This window comes from Aedes aegypti, chromosome 2, assembly GCF_002204515.2.
Source record: "Aedes aegypti strain LVP_AGWG chromosome 2, AaegL5.0 Primary Assembly, whole genome shotgun sequence".
Classification (NCBI taxonomy): domain Eukaryota; kingdom Metazoa; phylum Arthropoda; class Insecta; order Diptera; family Culicidae; genus Aedes; species Aedes aegypti.
Genome location: NC_035108.1, coordinates 157777840 through 157804178, shown reverse-complemented (window position 1 = coordinate 157804178; position 26339 = coordinate 157777840). Strand labels below are relative to the sequence as shown.

At 41.8% G+C, this 26339-nt stretch overlaps 1 protein-coding gene across 6 annotated transcripts in view; it reads left to right on the top strand.

Annotated features, from left to right (window-relative positions):
* Positions 1–26339, top strand: part of LOC5576177 (SCY1-like protein 2) — a 427894-nt gene that overhangs the window by 384952 nt on the left and 16603 nt on the right. For all 6 annotated transcript variants that reach the window (XM_021842934.1, XM_021842931.1, XM_021842932.1 and 3 more), the window contains one exon: positions 10476–10532. In XM_021842934.1, coding sequence (XP_021698626.1) covers positions 10476–10532 — 57 coding nt within the window. The remainder of the gene's footprint in view (positions 1–10475; positions 10533–26339) is intronic.

Genomic DNA, 26339 nt, shown 5'->3' with positions numbered 1-26339 from the left:
TTACAATGTGACCGTTCTTCGAATGAGTATTTTTTATTTCAAAAATTTTGATTCCATCCTTCACATTATTCTAAGAAAAACAGTTTTGGAGTTAATAAAGTCAACGTTTGTTCAAATGAAATCCAAAGCAATATTTTATTTTTTGGAAAACTTTATGGTTCAATGCAAAATTAAAGTATCAATGATCCAAATTAAAGGTGAAGATTTGCATGTGATTAGGCTCAGTATTTATAATCGCCATAAACGATTTCTTATCAGCATATTTATTACATTCCATGTTTCCATGTCGTTTAAAACTAAAACAACTGTTCCATTTTTCAATCGTTTCTTGAAACATGAAGTAGCCTTCGAAACAGACGATTCAATTGATTATTAGTTCTGTCACAAGCTCATTATACAGACAAATATGAAAAATATTCTACATTTCCCATCTCCAATATCTCACGCACCAATGTTCACGACAGCAATTAAATACTTATCCCGCAACCACACCGTATCCTCATTCCTCCACCCATCCCAGCGGAAAATTTTTCACTCGTCAACTGAAAAAAAAATCACCCCATTGTAATCCACTTCTCGCTTTCTCGAGTGAAAGTTTTCCATTTGCATTTGTGTCGGCTTGCACATCCTCCGTGCACTCACACTCGCAAGTGCCATCATTGTTCCAATTTAGCGCTAAATAAATAATTCAACTAATTAAAACATTCTATTAATAGTTCGTAAACTGCTTCCGCTTTGAGCGTTTTTTTCCTGCTATTTATCCTATCGACGGTTTTGACGTGAGTAATGGCATGTGCTAAGTATTTGCTGTGTAGACGGTTTGATTCCTGATCCTGTTTCGGGCGTCTTGTTTGGATCCGTAATGCAATCATGCACAACATATTTCAATAATATTCCACGATATATTTTGATGATACTCCCAAATATGTTTCCTTTTTAGATAAAAATAAAACTCCAAATTGTTGTAAGTAAACACTAAATCGCCAGAACATATAATTACCACACATATTTTATTTTACATTTAGACCCATTTGGATCTTAGTGGTGCAGATTGAAATAGTCCATCTATTATTTATAAGTATATGAAAAAGTTAGGCATAGACTTTCAATAGTTTTTAACTTTATACAAGAATAACTCGCGGTAATCGGTCTTAGGATCTAGTACAATATCTTACCTAATTAATGGACCACACAAAGGAAATTTGAAGAGTTGAAAACTTAATCTACAGTACAACATCAGTATAGAATCACAATTTGTTTAGGACATTACGTTCCAATTGGAATATAGCCTAGTTTTGAGTGTACTTAGGAAGTTTCTGGGTACTTGAAAGTGCGTCTTTCGAAGCAAAAAGTTTTGCGATCATGCGATACTTTTCCTTCTTCCTTCTGGTAAAAAGCACGAATACAGGTTTTTTAAAGGTTTACGTTTAACCCATTCTTCTACACCATTTGAGAGTGATGTTTAACGCAGTTTGTAATCGATCAGAAGTCATGTTATCGAACTTCCCACGAACCACGTTAGCCACGTCATCTGCGTATCCAATTACCTCAAATCTTTGGTTTCGTTTAAGGAGTTCGGCTTCTACTAGAGACTACAGTGAAGATAATTAAACTTTTTCTCGAGAACATCCCTTAATAGATCTTATAGATAGTTGGGCATCTCCCAGATCAGCAGAAGTTGTACAATCCTTGAGCATTAGCCGTTACCCATTTGATAATACTTTTATCCAAGACCCTTGCTTCCTTGGCTGAGCTCATAGAGCTATAGGATGCATTATCGAATGCTCCGGCCATATCGAGAAAAGTAACCGTGACTATTTCTTTGGCTTGAAGTGTTTTTTCGATTTTATTTTCCAGCGACTAAAGCGCCGTAATGGTGTATTTTTTCTGAATGATACGGAAATTAACATTTACAAGGTGGCATTTTCATAAAACTTGTTGGCTTGATGAAATCATTAATAATTTTTTTCATAGTCTTTCAAAATTATGAAAATTTACTTGAAATTGTGTTCACTGTATTCTATTCTTCAACCGAAACACAGTGAATAAATTTTCGTCAAATAAATTTCAGTTTTGAACAGAAAAGCTGCTGTTGAAGTATCGATTATGGTGATGATTACGATGACAGATCCTTGAACGTTAAAAGAACAAAGGTAAGGCTTATGATCCTAATCTAAAGGCTTTATTTGTGCTCTTGAAAATTTGAGGTTTGGCTTCTATTCATCTTCATCTTAAGAGTGGACAAAATGTCTCTTTTCCTTGCTGTAGTAAGGTTGGTAAAACTTCATTCTTCCCTGCATATTTGAAAGGCAAAGAATAACTCATGCCAAATCAATCCTCGATGACGTGAAGATTTCACAAGCCTTCTGATAGGGATTTATTGACAAAACATGTCTTGCCTCATCTAATACCTGTTCTTCATCTTCATCGTTGATTCCAATGTTTCAGAAGAGACAACATCAAAAGCCAAAATTGCTGTCTTCTTATTAAGGGTTACCTATACCATTTTAATGGTCTTTAGAAAATGGATTTTGTGAAGCCTTGCAGCTGCAAAAGCGCTGTTGATGTTTTCACATGCCCCTCCCCAGTCCTATCGTTTGGCGTGCCTTAGGACAACTTCACCGGAGTTCAATTTTTTATGTCCAAATTTATATCAAAAATGGACTTGTCGAAATTAAATAGACCAGTAAAAATAAACCAAACCACAGGTGCATGCACCAGCCGTTGTATTTTTTTTTTCGATCCATTTCGAACGAGATCAACAAGAACAAACATGTTGGTAGACTATGAACATGCCCTATATCAACTGCAGCGATTCACAGTAGAGAGGATGTCCAGGGCCGGATCCTTCTGACAAGCCTCTGTCACCATAGAGGATGGTGTCTCCATACATGTCGATAGCCTGCATGTTGGTGATGCTTGAAAAAAAAAAACAAAATTCAAGCTTAATCCCTGGAGGAATTCAATCAAGAACTATCGAAGGAATGTTCATTAGAACATATTGCAAAATTTACAAAGGAGTTTCTGGCGAAGCAGATGAATGAATTCCTGAAGGAATTTCTGGCCGTCTTGGGAGTTCTTGGCGTCTTGCGTAGTTGAACTCCTGATGAAACTTATCCTATAATTTCCGGATGAATTAAGACTTAGGAGACGGACCACGCACTTCTTGGAGGAAGTGATAAGGTATTTTTGAAAAGCCTTCCGGTGAAAATTTTGGAGGAAGTCCTGAACACGGAGTGCTTAGAAATTCTTGGAGGATTACCTAAAGGAATTTATGGAGGTAATACTGAAAGAATTTTCGGAGGAATTCCCAGAGGAGTTCCTCGATAACTCCTAGAAAGATTACTGAAGCATTCCCGGGAGCATTAATGGAGGAACACCTGGCAAGATTATTGGAGCAACTCGCGGGGAAATTCTTGAAGGAGCTACGGTGGAATTTCTGGAGGAACTCCGGAGGAATTTTGATACGAACTTGTGAGGAGTTGCTGGTGGAGATCCTAAGGAACTCTGAGGGGGTACCGGGATGAACTCCTAAGGAACACCCAGATGAATTCCGAAGGCATTCGCGGTGGAGCTCTGAAGGAATTCTCGGCGTAGCTCCGAAAGATATCTCTGTGGAGCTTCAGTTACTTGCTGAGTTAACTGCTGAGAAATTTCCAATGGAGGGAGCTCCAGAGGAATTTCGGAGAATTTTGTGGAGGAACACCGAAGGAGTGTATATAGGAATTTCAAAAAAATTTCAGTGGAAGTTCGGAGTATTTCCTGGATGAACTCTGAATGAATTCCCTGATCACCTCTGGATGAATTCCCAAAAGAATTCTGGAGTATTTCTTGGAGAAATTCTGGAATATTTAACGTACGAAGTCTGAAAGAAAGTTCCGTGGGAACTCCTGGAGGAACCTCGAAAGAACTCCGAGGGAATTCCTGGAAGAAATCCTAAGGAAATCCTGTAGGAACTCCCGAAGAATTTCTGGAGTAACTAAGAAGAAAACACGAGGGAATTATCGGTGGAGCTCCGAAAGACTTCTCGGAGGAATTCTAGAGGAATTCCTGAAAGCCATCTTAAAAAATCTTAAAGGATCTCCGGAGAATTCAGTGGAGGAACTCTGGAACGATTTTTAGAGGAATTGGACCAATTCCTAGAGGAACTCCTGAAGCATTCCTGTAGAAACTCCAAGTAATTGTTTGAGGAGCTCCGAAGAAATTCCTGGAGAAAATGTGGAGGAAATCCGAAGGAATTCCCTGTAGAACTACGGAGGAATTGTTGGATCAAATACGGAGGAAATTCTAGAGGAACTCCGGAAGAATTTATGGAAGAAATTCGGAGCAATTCTCGGTGGAACTGCGGAGAAACTTCCGAAAAATTGCTGGAGGAGCTCCAGAGGAATTTCTGGAGGAAAGGAATTCTTAGAGGAACTCCGGGAGAATTCTATGAAAAACCTCATGAGAAATTCACGGAGTAACTCTGGAGGATTCCTCGGAGGAACTCTGCAAGATTTCCCGAAGGAAATCCAGGGGAATTCTCGGAGTAACTCCAGAAGAATTGGTAGTAGATCTCCGGAGGATTTCCAAGAAAAATTAGAGGAACTCGTAAGAATTCCTGAAGAAAGTCCAATAAAATTCCTGGAAAAACTAGCTGCCTGGAGCATTTTCGAAAAAAATAATCCAGGTGTTACTACGGACGAAATACGAAGGAATTCCCGGTGGAGCTCAAAAAGAATTTCCGGAGTAATTCCTGGACGTAATTCCCAGAGGAAGTCCTGAACGAAATTCTCAGAGGAATTGCTATTATAATTCCTCTGATGGATTCCTGCACAGTTAAAAGTAATGAAGATTACACGTCATGTAACCTTCATTTATGCGATGTAAACATGACGTCATGTAAATTTAAGTCTGATATCATGTAAAAATGTGTTATATGTTATGTAATCACACAGGATCTTGCTGAATTGCATGGCATATAATTGAAGTTTACTTGACATATCACGAAAATATCCATGATACTCCACGCTCCAATTATGTGCATTATATGTCTCAGAAATTTACACGTTTCGTTCGAACTGTGTGGAGAAAATCCCCGGAGAAATTCCTTGGATAAATCCCTGGATTAATTCCTGGAGCAAATCACAAAAGGATCTCTAGATGAGTTCCTGGGAGAAAATTCCCGGAGGAATTCCTGGAGGGCATCCCCCGACAAATTCCTAAAGGAACACCTGGCGAGATTCTTGGAGCAACTTGCGGGGAAATTCTTGACAGAGCTAATGGAAAAAAAAAAACTGGAGGAACCCCGGAAGAATTCCTGGAGGAGCCCCGGGAGACCTCGTGGAAGAACTTAGAAGAAAATCCTGGAGGAACTCCCGAGGAATTGCTGGAGTAACAATTAAGAAAATCTGAGGGAATCCTCGGTGGGGCTCCGAAAGACTTCCCAGAGGAACTCTGAAGGAATTCCTTGAGACCAGCCTAAAAAACCATGGAGAATCTCCAAGGGATTCGGTGGAGGAACTGCAACGATTCCTAGAGGAATTGGACCGATTCCTAAAAGAATTCCTAAAGCGTTCCTGTAAAAACTCCAAGGTGATTGCTTCAGGAGCTCCGATGAAATTCCTGGAGAAACTATGGAGGAAACCTGTGGAACTACGGAGGACTTGCTGGACCAAATTTGAAGGACTTTCTATAGGAACTCCGGAAGAATTTGTGGAAAAACTTCGAAGCAATTCCCAGTGGAGCTTCGAAGGAACTTCCGAGGAATTTCTGGATGAAATCCAAAAGAATTGCTGGTGGAACTCCGGTGAATTTCCAAAGAATTTGGAGAAACTCTGAATAATTCCTGAAGAAAGTCCGATAAAATCCCAGGAAAAACTATGGCGGAAATCTTAGGCAATTCCCGGGAGCTCCAGAGAATTTTCAAAGAATTACTAGAGGAACTCCTAAAAATTCCTAGAGCAATTTCGAAAAAATCCAGGCGCGGACGAATTCCATCCACAATTCCAGAGTCGAAAAAAAAATAAAATCGTGCTCGATAATCTTCGATTTATATTAAATTTCACACATGTTTTTGTTGGCACAATAAGTGTTTTCCATAGAAAAATCGATCATGTTGACTCGAGAATGACTTTTTAAAATGGCCCAAAATTCAAAATTATTAATATCGGCCAGAAGTTGTTCTTTGAAAAACTTTTTTATTAATAATTTCTCCATCATGAAACTTGGTGCCAAATATCCGTTTACTTGCAAGATTTCATAGTAATAATTTAAAAAATATTAAGATTGTGGTTTTTGTGTAATTTAAAATTTAAGTTTTATTTTTGAATTTTTCATGAAAAAACATAAAATATATTTTCAATTTCTTCATAGAACATGTTTCTCTAAAATCAACAGTTTTGGAGTTAAAATTCTTCAAATAAGTTACATGCAAAAATGTATGGCCATTTTCAAAAGTTAATCTCGAGTTCTCGATTTTTCTACACTTACACTTATTGTACCATACCAAAAACATGTACAAAATTTACTGCGAAATTAAATACGAAGGAATTCCCAGTGGAGCTCCGAAAGAATTTCAGGTGAAATTTATGGACGAAATTCTCAGAGAAAACCCTGCACGAAATTCTCGAAGGAATTGCTTTTCGGAGGTGTTTTTGGGATGAAAATCTCCGGAGGAACTCATTGAAAAAAATTTCGTGTGAATTTCTGAAGAAAACTCTGGAGGAATTCCTCGGATAAATCCCCGGAATAATTCCTCAAGCAAATCGCCAGAGGAAAACAACCTCTGGAGGAGCTCCTGGAAGAAAAATTCCCTGAGGAATTCCTAGCCCCATAAAAATTTCTGGAGGAAATCTCCAGATAAATTCTCTGAAAAAATCCTCGAAGGAATTTCTGGAGAAAATCCCCGAAGAAATTTCTAAATAAAATACCCGGATGAATTCCTGGAGAAATATCTAAATGAAATACAGGAATGAATTCCTGGATAAAATCCCCAAGGAAATGCTATTGAAAATCCCCTGAGAAATAACTGGAGCTAGATTCCCGAAGGATATCGAATCAACGAATCAACGAAACTGGAACAAATCACTGGTGGAATTCCCGGAGGAATCCCTAGAGAAAATCTCCGAAAAAATTCCTGGTGCAAATCCCCAGAGAAATTCTTGGCGAAAATCCCCGGATAAATTTTGATTTCTGGAGAAAATGCCTTGAAGAATTTCATAATGAAATCTCCGGAGAAATTACTGGAATGATTCTTTATCAGAAACATGTCAGTTCACATTCTTCTTTTACACCTTTGTGCAGCTGCAACACGGGGAAACAGGTCATTCGGGAAAATGACATACGGAGAAAAGGGTCATTCAAGGAACTGGCGTTCGGGGAAAATAAACACAATCCACAATAGCATAGCAGTCTCTATATACATACCAAGTTGAGGTTGACAGACATCAATTGAGCTTAAGGTGAAGAAAAACAGGCACTGCCAAGTCCGTTTTCATTGATGATAAGCTAATACGGGGCCCAGATAGCCGTAGCGGTAAACGCACAGCTATTCAGCAAGACCAAGTTGAGGGTCTTGGGTTCGAATCCCACTGGTCGAGGATCTTTTCGGGTTGGAAGTTTTCTCGACATCCCAGGGCATAAAGTATCATCGTACCTGCCACACGATATACGCATGCAAAAATGGTCATTGGCATAGTAAGCTCTCAGTTAATAACTGTGGAAGTGCTCATAAGAACACTCATAAGCTGATAAGCAGGCTCTGTCCCAGTAGGGACGTAACGCCAGAAAGAAGAAGAAGAAGAAGCTAATATATGTTCAACAATTTTGATGGCTGGTGGGGAATCGACTGTATGGTTGTAATCAATTATGCTTTTCGGCTACGCAGTCTTTATTTTTCAACGGCGTATTTATTTGCCCGACGTTTCGACACGAAAAAAAACACGAAGACACAATTCCCGTGTCAAAACGTCGGGCAAATAAATAAGCCGTTGAAAAATTAAGGCTGCGTAGCCGAAAAGCATAATTGATTATGTTCAACAAAGTTGCATTCCATATTATACTATTTCTAGAAATATAAAATAGGTTTTAAAAATCGTTTCGAACCAAAACCTCCCCGTCTTCCGCAGGCGCATTGCAACCATTACTCGAAAACTTCCCTACCTCCTGATAGTGGTGAAAGTTTTCGAGAATTTGGATGTTGGAGGTTGTACCGTGCTTTTTCATATGTTAGGCTAGATTTCTCATTTGAAATATCGAATGTATTGTGCAAAAGTTTCCAGCTACATTTTACATTTTTCTGATAAAATATTTGTATGTTGAAAAAATGTCAGTCAACTAGAATGCAAGCTATATTAAGTTTTCAACTCTTTCAAGTTTAGAAAAAAAGCGCATTTTTTTTTAATTTTGTAGGTTTGCAGATTTTAAATTCATATCACATTGAAAATACTCTGTTCGATATCGTACGATCAACGCATTATTCCGCCATTCAAAGAACTGCATGCCCTAATAGCTTCGCGTCAAATGCTTTATTGCACTTTTAGTAATTAATTTTCACAGTGAAATAACCATTTCATGTTTAGCACGCTTTCAACAGTCACCACCCTCGCCGATCTGAATCAATTTGGATCAATTGTCGTCGAAGAATATCCCTTTTGCAAACACCTACTCAAACAACACACCATGACTATTTGTAAACCAACCCATATCGAGACAGATCCCAAAAATAACCCAATCCCACATCATCTCGGCATGGAAACGGGTTGCAGCTGGAAATCACGTCAGCCTCAAACTCAATTGCAGACACACTGCCCTGCACTCTGTATGAAAATCCAGCCCATCGAATGTAACTAATTTATTAAATTTATCAACAGCGCAACAGTCATGAGTAATGCTGGTTTCAATCATCGAGTCCAACATTCTATACACATACACAGGGACATGTACGAGTCCAGGTCACTACTGCATTTCCGGTGATCCCCAATAACTACAACGATAGTCACCACCACCACACTTGAAGGGTTAATGCATGTTAATGCAACCACAATAGAATTGTCTAGTGATGCAAAAAATCGAATATAATAGGGCAAATGTACCATTAGTGGTGCACCTAAGGGAAAACTGCTAAAACGCAGTGTTAAAATCATCAAATATATGATTTTAACGTATCAGTCGATAGATTTCAAATCCTTCTATCATTCAAATGTATAAAAATCACGATTCATTTAAAATTTCCCTGTAAAAAGCCTTGCACCAATAATAGGAACACTGTTCCTTTAGTGGAGGTATGTTTTAAGAATGGTTCCTTTAGTGGCGCAATTCATTGATTTCTTATGGGACCCTCCACTATGGGTACTGATGCACCACTATAGGTGCAAAGGAGCAAAAATGTTAAGCAAAATAATTGTTTTAAATACTTTAACGGTTAAATTTCATGAATATTTTTCGATAACTTATATCATTTTCGCATCGTACATCATAGAAAAATATCACATAGCCATAAATTAGTGCGAAACATTTCAAAACACACTACCTCCACTATTGGAGCTACCTCCACTAAGGGAGCGTTTGCCCTATTGGTGTAATTTGAGTTCCTGAACTTCAATGTGCATTGCTTCGCAATAAATAGATAACCTTAAATTTACCAAATAACAGTGCAACCCTTTAAAATGAAAACTCGATTAATTGGTCACTCGTTGTTGGTTAACAATCGATCACGTTTCCAGCTTGAACCGGTTCCTAATTCTTTAGATCTGTGCTTTTGAATATTTTCAAGTGTGGGTTCATCTTCACCTTAACGAAATTCTTTTAAATTGACAATGTAATTGAAATATGCATACATGTAGCCGGCTCAGGACGACTGTTTTTTGATACACTCAAGATTACTCATATAAAACTCGATTCCAACGAAATCTATGCACTATACAATTATTTAATAGGGTTAGATATTCAACCCTCAAAAATACGCCCTGAAGAGGTAAAATGCATTGATAGCAAGTCAAGTAAACTTCAGCAAAAATAGCTTTTAATTGAATTGTTGAAAAAAAAACTCAACAAGCGCAATTAAAAAAGACTCAGACATATTTTTATCGATCCGAAATGTCAACGGTCATATCTGATGATATTTTCTTTATACACATGCCATACAAATGCCAGTAGGCAAATAATTAAATTTACAAATCCCTGGATAGCTTGAGTGTCACTGATTGGTGCACATTTTGCGTGGACATTTTCTCTGCAGCCTGCCATAGTCAGCAAAGGCAACAGCAATGAAAAATATTGAAACCGCAAGCGGACATTCGACCGTTCATCAACTGAAATGCACAGCTTGATTTATTGCAGTTTGGGGCTACTGGACTTGACATGTTCAATCACAGACAACATACAGTAACGCACGCTGTCATACGAATGTAATATTGCGCACACAGAGTGGAACACGCTTCGATAGTTCTAGCTTCTAGACATCCCACTACATAATGTTTGTTTTCTAATCGCAGGAAAAAATGTGCGAATCCCTGCAACAATCCACATCCACCAAAAGCAGTAAGAAGAAGGCAAGAGATTTTTCGATTTCCTATTCCAGTTTTAAACAGTTTGCAGCACTGAACACAAGATAGAAAAAAAATACACTTACAGATTTGACACCACCACCACAAGATTTGACAAATGTGCACCGGTTTGGTTTGATTAATTGCCTCAATTAATGATTGGTTATTAGTAGATCTTGGTTCATTTTAGCTTAAAAAATTGATTTAATTAGCAAAAGTATGATTGGCAAGCGATTCAATAATGTGTGATATCTTTTGGGTCCAATTATAGACCATATCTGAAGTAACTAATTAGTCGAAAAGGTTGATTTTTCGTTATCAAACTCATAAATATGTTTTGGCTAGGTAAAATTGTACGTTATTTTAATTAACAATGCATTTGTGTGCAAAAAATAGATCTCTTTGAAATGAATTACGCTAAAACGCAACATCTAAAACCTAAAAAATGTTGTGATGTGTACAGCAGTAGTGGTTTTGATATTTTAATAGTACGCTGACAACAGCTTTGCGTGTACCGATCTGATTCTATATACAAATCAGCTGTGATCAAAATTAATAAAACAAAATATGGCAAACATTTTTGACAACTAAAAAGGTTTAATTGTTGCTATTTGGAGTACATATTTATGAGTGCATGGTGAGTGATATGTTGAACTTTGATATAATTCACTTGATACATACTTGTTTTTTTTTTAAATTTAAGGTGAAGATGTATCGAACCACGCTTCAAAACTTCCAAAGCATAAATCTGGACAACCAGATGACGGTTCAAGTTGAAAACTTGAGTGATTGGTCACCATCAGCCAATAATCGATCAAGTTTTCAGCACAAACCATTTTCTGGTTCTCTTTGTGCTTTTGATATGTAGAAATATGGCTTCGATGCATCTTCACCTTAACAAGGAGGAAATCTGCCAAGGGGTGGAAATCTGCTTAAGGGGTGTGGGGATGCCGTACCGACAACGACCACCAGCCCATGCACTGCACATGAGCAATTCTCGCTGAATTGCTCACGTGATGTACAGAGTGCACCGAGGTTACCCTTGGCCTCAGACCCTCATCTCCCTGAAACCACCGTATGACTTTGCTTCGGGGAGGGGCCAATGCATATTGCAAAACACATGTAGCAGAAGTATCCTAGGCAAACTGCTTCCTCTAGCCGAGTTAAACAATGTTACAAGGGACCAGCGACAGCAGGGCTAATCCTCTGCAGCCAACCCTTGGTCGGTGCGCCAGACGCGCTGCAATTCTAACATAATGTGAGTGACAACCGTAGTTACTGCATTCCAGCACTCGGCATCCGCATACATTCTCTATAATACATTGTCGGGCGACGAGTCTCCTCCGCATGTAGCGAGCATGCGATCTCTCACAACAATCGCAGCACGACATGCTCCGCTGTTTCCTCCACACCAGCACAATTAGACTACGAGGGGTGAAACCTGCATATAGCAACCATGCCCTGGCCGAAACTGCGTCAGGTGGAAATTCACTTCCCCATGGTTTCTTTCATACCAAGCTGACACATTTAGTATTAGCCCATGGGTCCATCTACGTTTAGTGGAGTTATCCCATTCCTGCTGCCAACCTCTGAACGTTACCTATTTACACGCGTTGCGCACTCCTCTCGAACCTCTTTGATTGAAGCATTGAATATCTTCCTTGATGATCCATCCCGGCTATGATGCACACGACCTCTTAAGAAACCGTTCGGTATACAATTGCTACTCTTAAGCACATGATCCTGTTCGTGCTTTCCAACCGCTTTAGGTTTCTACCCGTTCTAAGCACTTTTGACCATATTAGTCCTCCATACCTTAGTATGGATAGCGCCACGCTTGCCGGGAGCTTGCGTTTGCTGGCAATTACAGCAGAGCTGTAAGACATCATCCTCGAAAGCGCCGCTATAGCCCTTTTACAGACATATTCAATGTAGCTAGCGAAGCTGAGCTTGTCATCGATCATTACCCCAAGATACCTAAGAGATCGCTTGGACTCTATGGTGCAATCACGTACCGAGATAAGCGCCAGTTGCTCGGACTTGCGGTTGTTGACCACCACCACCTTAGTCTTGTGACAGGCAAGTCCTAGTTTTCTAGACTTTATCCATTCCCCAACTATGGAAATAGAGTGCTCTGCTGTCAACTCTTTTTTCTCCATCGATTCACCATAGACCACTGGGATGATATCGTCGGTGAAGCCAACAATAAAACATCCGTCGGAAGAGGCAGTCTCAGTACGTCATCGTACATCGCATTCCATAACATTGGGCCCAAGATTGAATCTTGAGGTACTCCCGCGGTAATTCGAACGCTTTTCTGCCCTCCTTTGTACCATACAGTAGAATCATCTTATCAAAATAGCTTTCTAGAAGCATACACAACTGCACCGGTACCTTGAGGCGGTGAAGTGCGTGGGCTATTTCTTCCCAGCTTGCGCTGTTAAACTACACAGTAACGGATGCCGCTCCTTTTATGCTCGATTGCCACCTCAACTGTCTGGATTAAAAACTGGACTGGATAGAGCCCAAAGTAGATTTACCTTTCCTGAATCCAAGCTGGTTGTTGGACAGCCCGTCCGCAACTTCCGTATACGTTACTAGCCTGTTGAGGATCAACCTCTCCAACAGCTTGTCCGTCGTATCTAGTAGACAGATACTTCTATACGCCGACGGGTCACCTGGTGGTTTCCCCGCCTTTGGTAGTAGCATCATTTTCTGTCGCTTCCATACATCCGGGAAGATTCCTTGTTCTATGCAGCGTTGCATCGTGGTTCTGAGCATGTCCGGATTCGCATTCACTGCCGGTTTAAGGCAACATTTGGGATACGATCGGGTCCCGGTGCCTTGTTTGACGTGAATAATTTCACGACTTCTGCCAGCTCTTCGAATAATTTCATGACCTCTGCCAGCTTTCGCTACTTCGTTCCCTTCATCTGCCGCATACGGCGCTGGGGGCCATGAACTTGTGAGATGATGCGGGAAGAGTACATCGATTATCGATCGCAGCAACTCGGGTGACTTTTCTTGGGGCGCTATGACACCTTTGGTCTTAGCTATTACCACTCTGTAGGCGTTGCCCCACGGACTTGAATTGGCACTCTGGCATAGACTATCAAAGCATGCTCGTTTTCGACTCTTGATTTCTTTTTTGGGAGCTAACTTTGCCTCTCTGAATGCTGCACCGCATTCTTCTCTGTGTGCTTCTGTGCGTGCTCGTTGCATTCTTCGTCTAGCCTAGATTGCTCGATAATTTGCAATTGATTCGCACCACCAGTACATCGGTGGCCTGTTCTCTCTATGAGGGGCTTTTCTCGACACACGCTCGTGATATCACTGCAACTAGCCCTTCACCGTTTAGGTCCAGAGTGTTCCGTTCACGCTTCAGGGCTTCAATGAATACTTCGCCGTCCATCCTCGGGCTTGGGTCGAGTTACATTGCGCTGCCTTCCGCCCACCTGGTATTATACTATAGCGAATCGATTGATGATCGTTATGAGTATAACCGTCATCAATGCACCAGTTCATGGTACCTAAAAGGTTAGGACTACAAAACGTCACGTCGATTCTGCACCATTTCTGTGGGTACTCAATGTACCCACATTTACATGCTCTACATTTATTGCGGCCAGGGATTCCAACAATAGTTGGCTGCTTTGGATGGTGCAGCGGCTACTCCATTCTTCTACCCATGCATTTAAGTCTCCAGCTATCACTACTGGCTGCCGATTAGCTAGATCGGCTATCATCCTGTCGACCATGTGGGGAAATTCCCCAAACGACCACCTTGAGGCACGTAACAAGTGCAATAGAACACGCCGTTGATTTTTGCTATCGCAAAACCCTCGTTTGAGATAAAGACTACCTCTCGGATTGGGTATTATCCTGTCGTCCCTATAGCTGCAAGTTGTTGATACCAATCCGCTACCCAGTTCCCGTTGTTGGCTGGTATGCGGTATGGGTCCGATAGTAACACCACGTCGGTCTTCGTTTCCGAGACTGACTGCCAAAGCAGCTACTGGGCTGCATCACAGTGGTTTAAATTTAACTGTGTTACTTCGGTTTTGGCTGCATTGATACTCCGCTTGTGCCCGGACATTTGGGTCCGCCCGTTAAGTGTCTGATGTCTGCTCTGTCGACACATATTAGGCACTTAGCGATTTGCTTACAATCGCCTGCCCTATGGCCTTCAGTGCACACATTTTATGCATATTTTACTTCTGTCGGGACCATTGCAATTCCGCAACTTATGGCCCTTCCCGAAACACTTGAAGCAAACTTCAGGAGGCTGTTGTATGCTCAGCCAGCAAACCGACCAGCATACCTTGAGTATGTACAAGTTGTTTGCTTTGTTGGCCTCTGCAACAGGTAGCCTGATCGCCCGGTACCCTGCAGGCTTTTTCTAATGTGGACGGCCTTACTGGCTACGTCGATGTCACACTGCTCTTTGAGGACAGTCGAAACCTCCGCTGCATCGGTGACCTCGTCCAGATGTTTACACCAGAGAGTCGCTTCTGCAGTTAGGGATCTTACATCAACCTCCTCGCCAAGTAATTCTTGTGCCAGTTGCTTATAGACTACACCGTTTTGCTTGTCGTCATTCTTTAAGACTAGGATCATTTCACCAATTCTAGTCCGGCTTATGCTCCGCACATCTGCGCCCAATGGCGATAACTTCTTCAGAACCTCGGCGTATTTCACTTCCTCCGTTTTGATAACGGTTCCTATCCCGTGGCTCTTTTTTCTTAGCTTTCTTGGCCTTAGGCTTGGTGTTGGCCTTTCCTTGATTGTCGTGTTATCTTGATCGTGGAGCTTGGCTCATGCCAGCTTTTCCGCTGTGGAGGACGGCTGCGTAGGTCACTTTTCCCTTAGCAACCATAAGTCTTTTCGTCACGTATTCATCCTCGGAGTGGCCCCTCTTTCACATCGCGTTTCGAATAAAATCATCAGATATATTTGCGTTGCCTGTGACGGAAAATACTTCGGTCTAACACGAATTAGTGTCTCTTTTGCCTTCTACTTACTTACTTACTAACTTATTTGGCTTTACATCAATTATCTTGATAAAGCCTCGCCAACAATATTTCGCCAATTCCCTCGGTTCATGGCCGCTTCTCTCCATCCTCGACTGTGACCCACGCTCTCCAGGTCCTGGTGTACCTGATCAATCCACCTAGCTCGCTGCGCCCCACGCCTTCTTGTTCCGACCGGATTCGTGGCGAACACCATCTTTACAGGGTTGTTGTCCGGCATTCTTGCAACATGCCCTGCCCAGCGTATCCTTCCAGCTTTAGCTACCTTCACGATACTGGGTTCGCCGTAGAGTTGAGCGAGCTCGTGGTTCATCCTTCGCCGCCACACGCCGTTCTCCTGCACGCCGCCGAAGATCGTCCTTAGCACTCGGCGTTCGAAAACCCCAAGAGCTTGCAAGTCCTCCTCGAGCATAGTCCACGCCTCATGCCCATAGAGGACTACCGGTCTTATGAGCGTTTTGTACATCGTGCATTTGGTGCGGGGGTGAATCTTTCTTGACCGCAGTTTCTTCTGGAGCCCATAGTAGGCACGACTTCCGCTGATGATGCGCCTTCGTATTTCCCGACTAACATTGTTGTCAGCCGTCAACAAGGATCCGAGGTAGACGAACTCGTCCACCACCTCGAAGGTATCCCCGTCTATCGTAACACTGCTTCCTAGGCGGGTCCTGTCGCGCTCAGTTCCGCCAACCAGCATGTACTTTGTTTTCGACGCATTCACCATTAGCCCGACTCTTGTTGCTTCGCGTTTCAGGCGGGTGAACAAATCTGCCACCGTTTCAAATTTTCTCCCAATAATATCCATGTCGTCCGCGAAGCAAACAAATTGTCCGGATCTCGTGAAAATCGTGCCTCGACTGTTAAGTCCGGCTCTCCGCATGACACCTTCAAGCGCAATATTGAACAACAGGCACGAAAGTCCATCGCCCTGTCGTAGTCCCCGCCGAGACTCGAACGAACTGGAGTGTTCGCCCGAGATCTTCACGCAGTTTTGCACACCGTCCATCGTTGCTCTGATCAATCTTGTGAGCTTCCCGGGAAAGCTGTTCTCATCCATGATTTTCCATAGCTCTATGCGGTCGATACTATCGTATGCCGCCTTGAAATCGATGAACAAATGGTGCGTAGGGACCTGGTACTCACGGCATTTCTGGAGGATTTGCCGCACGGAAAAGATCTGGTCCGTTGTCGAGCGGCCGTCGATGAAACCTGCTTGATAACTTCCCACGAACTCGTTTGCTATAGGTGATAGACGACGGAAGAGAATCTGGGATAGCACTTTATAGGCGGCGTTTAGGATGGTGATTGCACGATAATTTTCACACTCCAGTTTGTCGCCCTTTTTGTAGATAGGGCATATAACGCCTTGCTTCCACTCCTCCGGTAGCTGTTCCGTTTCCCAGATTCTGACTATCAGCCGATGCAGACAAGCGGCCAACCTGTCCGGGCCCATCTTGATGAGTTCGGCTCCGATACCATCCTTGCCAGCGGCTTTGTTGTTCTTGAGCTGTTGAATGGCATCCTTAACTTCCCCCATCGTGGGAGCTGGTTGATTTCCGCTATCCGCTGTGCTGACGTAGCCATCGCCTTCGCTGTCCTGACCTTCTGTGCCTGTGTTCTCTGCGCCATTCAGGTGTTCATCGTAGTGCTGCTTCCACCTTTCGATCACCTCGCGTCCGTCCGTCAAGATGCTCCCATCCTTATCCCGGCACATCTCAGCTCGCGGCACGAAGCCTTTGCGGGATGTGTTGAGCTTCTGATAGAACTTCCGCGTTTCTTGAGAACGGTACAGCAACTCCATCTCTTGGCATTCCACCTCTTCCAGGCGGCGCTTTTTGTCCCGGAATAGGCGGGTTTGCTGTTTCCGCTTCAGTCTGTATCGTTCCACGTTTTGCCGCGTACCATGCTGCAGCATTGCAGCCCGCGCTGCATTCTTCTCCTCTAAAACCTCTTGGCACTCCTCGTCGAACCAATCGTTTCTTGAGCTCCGTTCCACATATCCGACAACGCTTTCGGCAGCGTCGTTAATGGCTGCTTTGACTGTCCTCCAGCAGTCCTCAAGAGGGGCCCTATCGAGCTCGCCCTCATCCGGCAACGCTGCCTCAAGATGCTGCGCGTACGCATTGGCGACATCCGGTTGTTTCAGCCGCTCGAGATTGTACCGGGGCGGGCGTCGGTACCGTACATTGTTGATGACGGATAGTTTTGGGCGCAGTTTCACCATCACCAGGTAGTGGTCGGAGTCAATGTTGGCGCCACGATAGGTTCTGACGTCGGTTATGTCGGAGAAGTGCCGTCCATCGATCAAAACGTGGTCGATTTGCGATTCTGTCTGCTGAGGTGATCTCCAGGTGTACCGATACGGGAGGCTGTGCTGGAAATAGGTGCTACGAATGGCCATGTTCTTGGAGGCGGCAAAATCTATCAGTCGTAGGCCGTTCTCGTTCGTCAGCCGGTGGGCGCTGAACTTTCCAATCGTCGGTCTGAACTCCTCCTCCTGGCCAACCTGAGCATTCAAATCTCCTATGATGATCTTGACGTCGTGGCTTGGGCAGCGGTCGTACTCGCGTTCGAGCTGCGCGTAAAATGCGTCCTTGTCATCATCAGTGCTTCCGGAGTGTGGGCTATGCACGTTGATTATGCTGAAGTTAAAGAATCGGCCTTTGATTCTTAACTTGCACATTCGTTCATTGATCGGCCACCACCCGATCACGCGCCTTTGCATGTCACCCATCACTATAAAAGCTGTTCCCAGCTCGCGTGTGTTGCCGCAGCTCTGGTAGATGGTATGATTACCTCTAAACGTTCGCACCAATGCTCCTGTCCAGCACACCTCCTGCAGCGCTACGATGTCGAAACCGCGGGTCTTCAGTACATCGGAGAGTATGCGAGTACTTCCAATGAAGTTGAGAGATTTGCAGTTCCACGTACCGAGTTTCCAATCGCTAGTCCATTTTCGTCGCTGTGGTCTTTGCCGATTGTTCCGGTCCGTATTCTCTCGTTGACGTTCCTGTGCTGATGTGTTTTTACGGCTGGCTCGCAGGGCCTGACACCAACCCCCTAGATTTCCGGAGGACCATTCCCCCTAAATGTTCGGAGGGCCATAGTGCGCAGTTTAGCTTAGAGTCCTTCTCTGGCACTCGGACGATGATCAGCCGCCCCTGACATGGGGAACAGACGCTGTTGTGAGCCGCTCCTAACGTGGAGTACAGACGCTCCAGGTTTGCAAAAGCAAACCTCTTTTGCCTTCTACCTTGCTTAATTGTTTTTTGGCTTTCTCGTAGTCTTGATTTGCAGCTAGGACTGATTGTCGCAATTTCAGTAGACTTGTTTCAAGTCTTTGCTGATATTGCTTTTGCTCTTAACAAACTCGATGGTAACATTAAGTTGCTCAGCAGCTACCTGCATTTAAGGGAGGTACTCCCTATTGCGATCCATGGCCTCGATTAGTCCCGGCCCATCGGTCACCTCACATGTTGCACTGGTGTGGCCAGTGCCTGCCGTCGTCACAGTATCTAGGCTTTTGCGCACACTGTTCTCACTTAAGTTGATGTTGGTCGCCTCCTTCCTTGGCGGGAACCTTAGCCGGTTACTGATAGGTCCAGAAGCCTCTCCTTCACATTCCGCTTGTTGTTTGTTTTGGTTGATCATCTTTTATGGGTCCCCCTAAAAGCCGCTATCCAACTCCGCTGGAATAGTCGCCTTTATGATCCCATGGTTATCTATGCAAACAGGGAGGCCATGCTAGGATTGACATAGTCCTTTATGGGGTATAGTAGCCGGATCGGCGAAAGTCAGGTAATGGCATCTGAGCTTACTCCTGCCCAGTTGTGGCGACGGATTTGGAACGTACTCCAAGGTCTGCTACGGTTTTACGGGACGGGGAAGACTGTGCCATTAGCTTACTCGCCGTTTCAGGCCAGTGTCACCCGAACCTACTAAGCCTCAGAGCATATTATCCAGTACATATACCGTTAGTTATCCGTAGTCGTGCGCTGCCAGTATACATAATTGGGGCCGTACTGGCGTTGGTCCCAATGCACTCCTACTCGTAATTCCATGCCTTGTCCGTTTGTATCGTGACCAGTATGCCATAATCAGGATCTTACTGGCAACAATCCTGTTAGATTGGGCTAGGGTGCTTTGGTACTTTAAGCGGCACCGGTCACTTTGACAGAGTTGCATTCGGATTTTTGTGGTTCTTATAAAGATTCATCAGAGCCCACTGTGAACTCCACCACATCCTGGGCAACACCCCAACTCGCTGAGGTCTTGAGAGAGGGTCTGTTAAGCCCCTGGACTTTCGTCCCTGCTGTCCCGGTAGATCTTACCTCGTAACGCACCGCGTAAAGTTGATCAACCTACGTTACGGGTGGAGGCTGATAGGTATCCTACACGTATTGCTCAGACGAGATCGATTCCTTTCGGTCTTCAAAGAAGTCACCCATGCTGGACCTCCATATCTAATGATCGATGTTGTGACGCTCACTAGCAGCCACTTGCTGCTGCTTTTAGTCGACAAGTCGTTTGCCATGATCCGGGATAACGCCGATATCGCCTTCGCCGCTATTTCACAGACATAGTCGATGTGTTTGTTGAAATTAAGCCGATCATTTATCATCAGTCGCAGATGCAACCACCAGCCGTGATTCTTGCCTGTTGCATTACCTTACGATTGACCACTTTAGTTGTGGTGGGCTATCTCCAGCTTCTTGACTCGCATCCAATCTTCTACAGTATCGATCGTCCCGGTGGCGAGTACCTCCACCTCCTCTCTTGATTAAGCGAATGCTAACAGCACCACATCGTCCAAGCCAAGCCAAGGATCTTTACGCCTCTGTGATGATTCAATTTCCGGACACTATCGAACATAATATTCCACAGAGTCTGGCAGAGAATAGAGCCCAGAGGAACGCCCTCCGTAATTGGAGTTCTTTTTACTTCTTCGCCTATTTCGTATATTAGTAACCGGTTATGAAAGTCGGCGAATGCTTCCCAGCTAGTGCAGTCGAAAGCGCTCTTCACGTCTAGTCTGATAATCGTGCAATAACGGTTCACTCTCCTTTTTTGCTTCTGAGCTGTCTCGATGGTTTACACAACAGTTTGGAGGCAACCACAGTAAACCTTCTTCCTTTCCGGAAGCCGAACTACATATTAGACAGACCGTTTTCGCTCTTCGCATGCTTCGTAAGTCTATTCGGGATTACTATCTCGAGCAGTTTGCTGGACGTATCCAGCAAGCATATCGGTCTATACGCTGAAGATTCGCCAGGCCGGGGAAACCGCCTGGCAGCAGCACCAACTTTTGTCGCTTCCAGGAGTCTGGGAATCGTCAATGCAGTTCTGCAGTGTGGTCCTGAACACCGATCAACTCCTCATTTGTTACTCGAAATTCATCATTCTGCGCTCCATAAGGATGCGGCAAGGTTGTAGCTTCGTGCTGCGGAAACAATCCGTCAATAATGACCTTCATTCACTTCGGGCACCTTTCCAATGGTATTGCTGATCTTTTTAACTGCGCCACATACTGGGGCAGAATTGAAAAAAACGCGGAAACAACCTGTAGTTCTTCGGAATGAAGAGAAAGACGTTTGGTGATTTTAGCAAAAATGATCCTTTCAATAAGGCCGATGTTTTGAGATTAAGTCATATTTTTTAGTGTTATTCGCATAAATGACTGAAATGCCATTTCGGTCAAATGGCAGTTTAGGTGTATGGTTTCTTCGGCAAAGTTGATCATTATTTTATGCTGAAAGTAATTGCTGAAGACGTCAGATTTCCAAGGCCTACTAGTTTTGAAATAAATACATTTATTTAAAAAAAATTGCTAAACACCGAAATTTTAGAGTTTGCTTGCAATTTTTCAATTAAAATACCATATATTGTCTATGACTATGTCGTTAATTAACATAAAGCAGGTCTGGTGAAAATGTGATGGTTAAATTAATTTTATTTTTTTTTTTGATTTTTTAGGTAAAATTTTCAAGAAACAGGGATTTTGCGTATAGACCATTTTTGCGATCGGGCAAGTTCGGGCAGGTGTTTTCATCGCAATCCACTTACGAAAGGCCAGAGCATTCATGTCTTATTTTTTCAAGGATATGATATTTAATATATTTTTTATATATGGCCTGAAAGTATGCTAAGCTTATAAAAAAGTTCAAAATTATTTTACATGATAATGTGATAGTTTTACAATATAAACAAAAGTTCAACATAATCATGAACATTCTTGCGGTATACTGGTACCAAAATGCACTTAACTATTTGCTTTTTACATTGCGTGTATGTTTGCTATTCACAAAAACGGCCTAAGCGCCAGACTCATTATTACAAACCATTTCGGTCGAAATGAAATGTAGGTATATGATTGCTTCGGCAAAGTTGATCGTTATTTTGAGCTGTAAACAATTGCTAAGGATGTTAACTTTCCAAAGCCTACTATTTTTAAAAACTGACAAAATTTTGATAAATGGTGCTGCAAACTGTTAAATACAGGGGATAGGCAAAATGATTGAGATAGGCAAAATTTCTCTAAAATTCAAATACTTATAACTTTATGAAAACTGGATGAAATTGGATGCGTCTGCAAGCAATCGACGGCAAATTTGATATAATTTCAGGGAATTGCTTGATCATGCATATTGGCTATCAGCAATCGGAGATGTTCCGGATTTTCCGAGGTCATGTCCAAATAGCATTTTTTTTTTGTCGCTTGTATTTTTGTGTGATTTGAAGTTGCATAAATGTTTACAATTTTCCTAGAAACAAGAACTAATAGAAAGTTGAATGCTGCCAAACGCATTAACCCTCTAATACCCAACCCCGCCTTTAGACGGGGTACACTTTGGAATTATGTGTATTTTTTTGTAGCTCTGAAATCAAAATGATTTTATTTTTGGCTTAAACCTTGACTCATGACACGCATATAAGAAAAGTTTTTCATGACTTTTGAAACTTTTTTGTATTTTTAGAAATTGTTTGAAAAATTGCATTCTTATATAACCTACAAATGCCTGGGCTTCATTTAACGTGTAATATAAAAAATCGTACCTTTTATATTTTTCTACGATTAACCTATCGCAAACGAAGAGCCTGGTGGTATTAAAATCATTTCAAACCTGTTTTTCCGTTAGTTACACGGAAAATAAAATACGCTCCGAAAAAAAATTAAAAATTTAATATTTTTAAAAATACCGTAACAATTTAAATTTTTATTATTGCCAAAAATCAACAACTAGAAAAGGCTTCAAGAAAAAATGAAAAAAGCTAGGGATGTTCAAAAATAAAAATTATAAAAATCAAAAACCAAAATTTAAAAATTTGTGAATAAAAATAAATAAATGCCCAAAACGTGTTTAGAACGATTTTAGATAACGAAAAATAATGCTTAAATCGAAAATAAAAATTTGGGTATTAGAGGGTTAAGATTAATTGGAAATCTTCAGAAATATGAGCATTTTCGTAAAACTGGTTCCATGTTTTCGGTCAATCATGTTTGTAATCGAGTCGAGGCTAGTACACGACACTGAAGACGGCCTTACAGTTGAGGTCGAAATACGCGTATCTGTCAAAAGATACGAACTCTAGTGGAATTAAATGGTATAGTACTAAATTCGGTTTTTCATCTACTAATTAAATTCTTACCAGCTCTGCCTCATTCCAATGAATGACATAATCTTATGTATATATTTTAACGCAATTTATCAAAATTTTGTCAGTTTTTAAAAATAGTAGGCTTTGGAAATTTGACATCTTTAGCATTTGTTTACAGCTTAAAATAACGATGGACTTTGCCGAAGAAATCATATACTTACATTTCCATTCGACCATAACCATTCCGGTTAGGCATAATGAGTCTAGCTTTGAGCGTTTTTGCGAATAGTAGTACTACATTGTCATGTAAAATAATTTTGAACCTATTTACAAGCTAAGCATACTTTCAGGTCACATAGAAAAAAATATATGAATTATCATATCCTTGGAAAAATTAGACATGAATGCTCTGACCTTTCGTGAGTGGTTGGCGATAAAAACACCTGCCCGAACTTGCCCGATCGCAAGAATGGCCTATATACAATATCTCTGTTTTTTGAAAATTTTACTTAAAAAATCCAACAAAATTTTATTTTTACCATCAAATTTTCATCAGACCTGCTTTATTTTAATTGATGACATAGTCATAAGTGATATATAGAATTTTATTGAAAAATTGCAAGCATAACTCAAACATTTCGGTTTTTAGCACATTTTTTAAATAAATGTCTATATTTCGAAAATAGTAGGCCTTGGAAACTTTACGTCTTCAGCAATTATTTTCAGCATACAATAATAATCAACTTTGCCGAAGAAACCATACACCTAAACTGCCATTTGACCGAAATGGCATTTCAGTCATTTATGCGAATAACACTAAAAAATATGACTTAATCTCAAAACATCGGCCTCATTGAAGGGATCATTTTTGCTGAAGACACCAAACGTCTATCTCTTCATTCCGAAGAACTACAGGTTGTTTCCGCGTTTTTTTTTTTCAATTCTGCCCCAGTGTGCGCCATTACTACTCTGTACGCGTCGCCCCACGGATTCGCGTTGGCTTAGTCGCAAAGTTCTTGAAGACAAGTTTCTTTGCTAAGCGTGGTTTCGCTTTTAAGAGCGGATTTTGCCGCTATGTATACGAGTCTACTTTCCTCTCTTTCAACGTTGTTGCAAGCCCGCTGCATCTTCCTTCTGTCTCGGCAGCAGCTTCCACGTGGATCGGCAATGTTCGAGTTCCACCAGTAGGCTGGATAGCGACCATTAGCTTGTTTTCTAACTTTCGGCATGGTTGCATCGCACGCATGAGTTAAGCCCCAAGCACAATGTGAGCGGCAGCGCGGTACAACGGCATAATGACAAGCCCATCTTGAGCTACACTCTACTTGTCAAGTCAATTTTGAAAAGGATTTAATCAACATGGGATTGATAAGTAAAGTGTAGATCAAGATGGGCATGCCGTTTTGCCGTTGTACCGCGTTGCCGTTCACATTGTGCTTGGGGCCTTAGTGCTGCTGTTAACTCGTCTGCACTGAGATTCAAAGCGTTTTATTCAAGTCTAAGCGCTTCGAGGAATACGTCCTTCTTGCAGTCCACCGTTTTCTACCTTCGTACGCCTGTCTGTCTTTCGCAATATACTGGCTGTTACACTCTCCGAATATGGTTCGATCGGCTTATTCGGATCAAAATCCAAATACGGCAGTGCAACCTCACAGTGTTTCAAGTTTATTTGCACTATCACCACTGTGACCTGTTTACAGACGCTAGTTTAAAGGCCGGACATCTTGGGCCTCTTGTAACGTGTTTGTTTTCCTCGTTGTTTTTCAAAATTCAATTGATTTTTGTTAATTTTTCTCCTTCCTGGCGTAACGTCCCAACTAGGACAGAGCCTGCTTCTCAGCTTAGTGTTCATAAGAGCACTTCTAAAATTATTAATTGAAAACTTTCTTTAACAATTGACCATTATTGCATGTGTATATCATGTGGCAGGTACGAAGATAATCCGTGTCTTGGAATATCGAGACAATTTCCTCTACGAATGCGAAAATGGCAACTTTGGAAAAGAATGATCTCAGTTAATAACTGTGGAAGTGCTCATTGAATACTAAGCTGAGAAGCAGATTTTGTCCCAGTGAGGACGGAATGCCAAAAAGAAGAAGAAGAAGATAATGCATTACCTATGAAAACATTGGTAAATTTTCAAGGAAAAACTTCATAGCTCTAACCTCTTGCAGTTTTACAACTCTGCATATTTGTTATACGAAAGCAGAATTTTGTTTATTTTTGCATTTTTCGATTGATTTTATACGACGCAGAATTCAGGCAGCTACACTGAAAAATAAACTGTCACGACGGTCTGGAAAAAAATACAATGCGTCTCTTGCAACAGAATTGTTACCCACTCTACGTCTTGCTCTTCCAGAATCCCCCTACTTCTGCTAAAACTTATTATTCCCAATCAATTCCTTTCCCATGCAACTCTGCGATTGATAGCGCATTTGAATAATAACCCTATCTACAAGTTTTCCGCCGAAGCCCATTTACCTGCTAAACTCAATCAAACGTAAATGCGTCGGGCTGAGATACATAATTCTTCCGGGAATATCAGCCTACCATAAGAACTCGATGGTACGGTTCAAGTGACATTTTAAAACTTCTTTTGACGTTATAAGGATGCTTATGAATACACCACCATGCACTCTACGAACGAAGATTTTTATGTTGAAATTTGAACTGAATTTGGAATTTTTATAACGATAATTATTATAAAGATGGCCAACTCTTGAAATTGGAATAACTAGCAAAATACCACCCTTTGAATAGTACATTCGATTCATAGTATGAACTGAATCTCACAATAGATCCGTCTTATCAAAAATTAGCTCCACATTAAAGAAGAAGAAACTTCAATACCATTTTGAAATGCAAATAACTGCCAACTATTCCAATTATGAAAACTCTCGTTTCTTAGCACAGGTGCTAGCGTTGAGATATTTGCTTCTTTTCCGTTTCTTTTGTTTGCACAAAACTTCGATACCTACTTCCCATCACTTTCTCTCTCAAAAATCTGCACAGTTTGTCAAACCCTACGCAAGAAGTTGGCAGAGAAGCTCAGTCAAGGAATGCAAACAGAAAATAGAAGACCGCCCACCACATCCTGTTTCAGTCCAAGTTCGACGGAGTGACCACAACCTACCTCAACTTCATTCATTACACTTCACTTTAGCCGGTGCGACCGTATGTACAG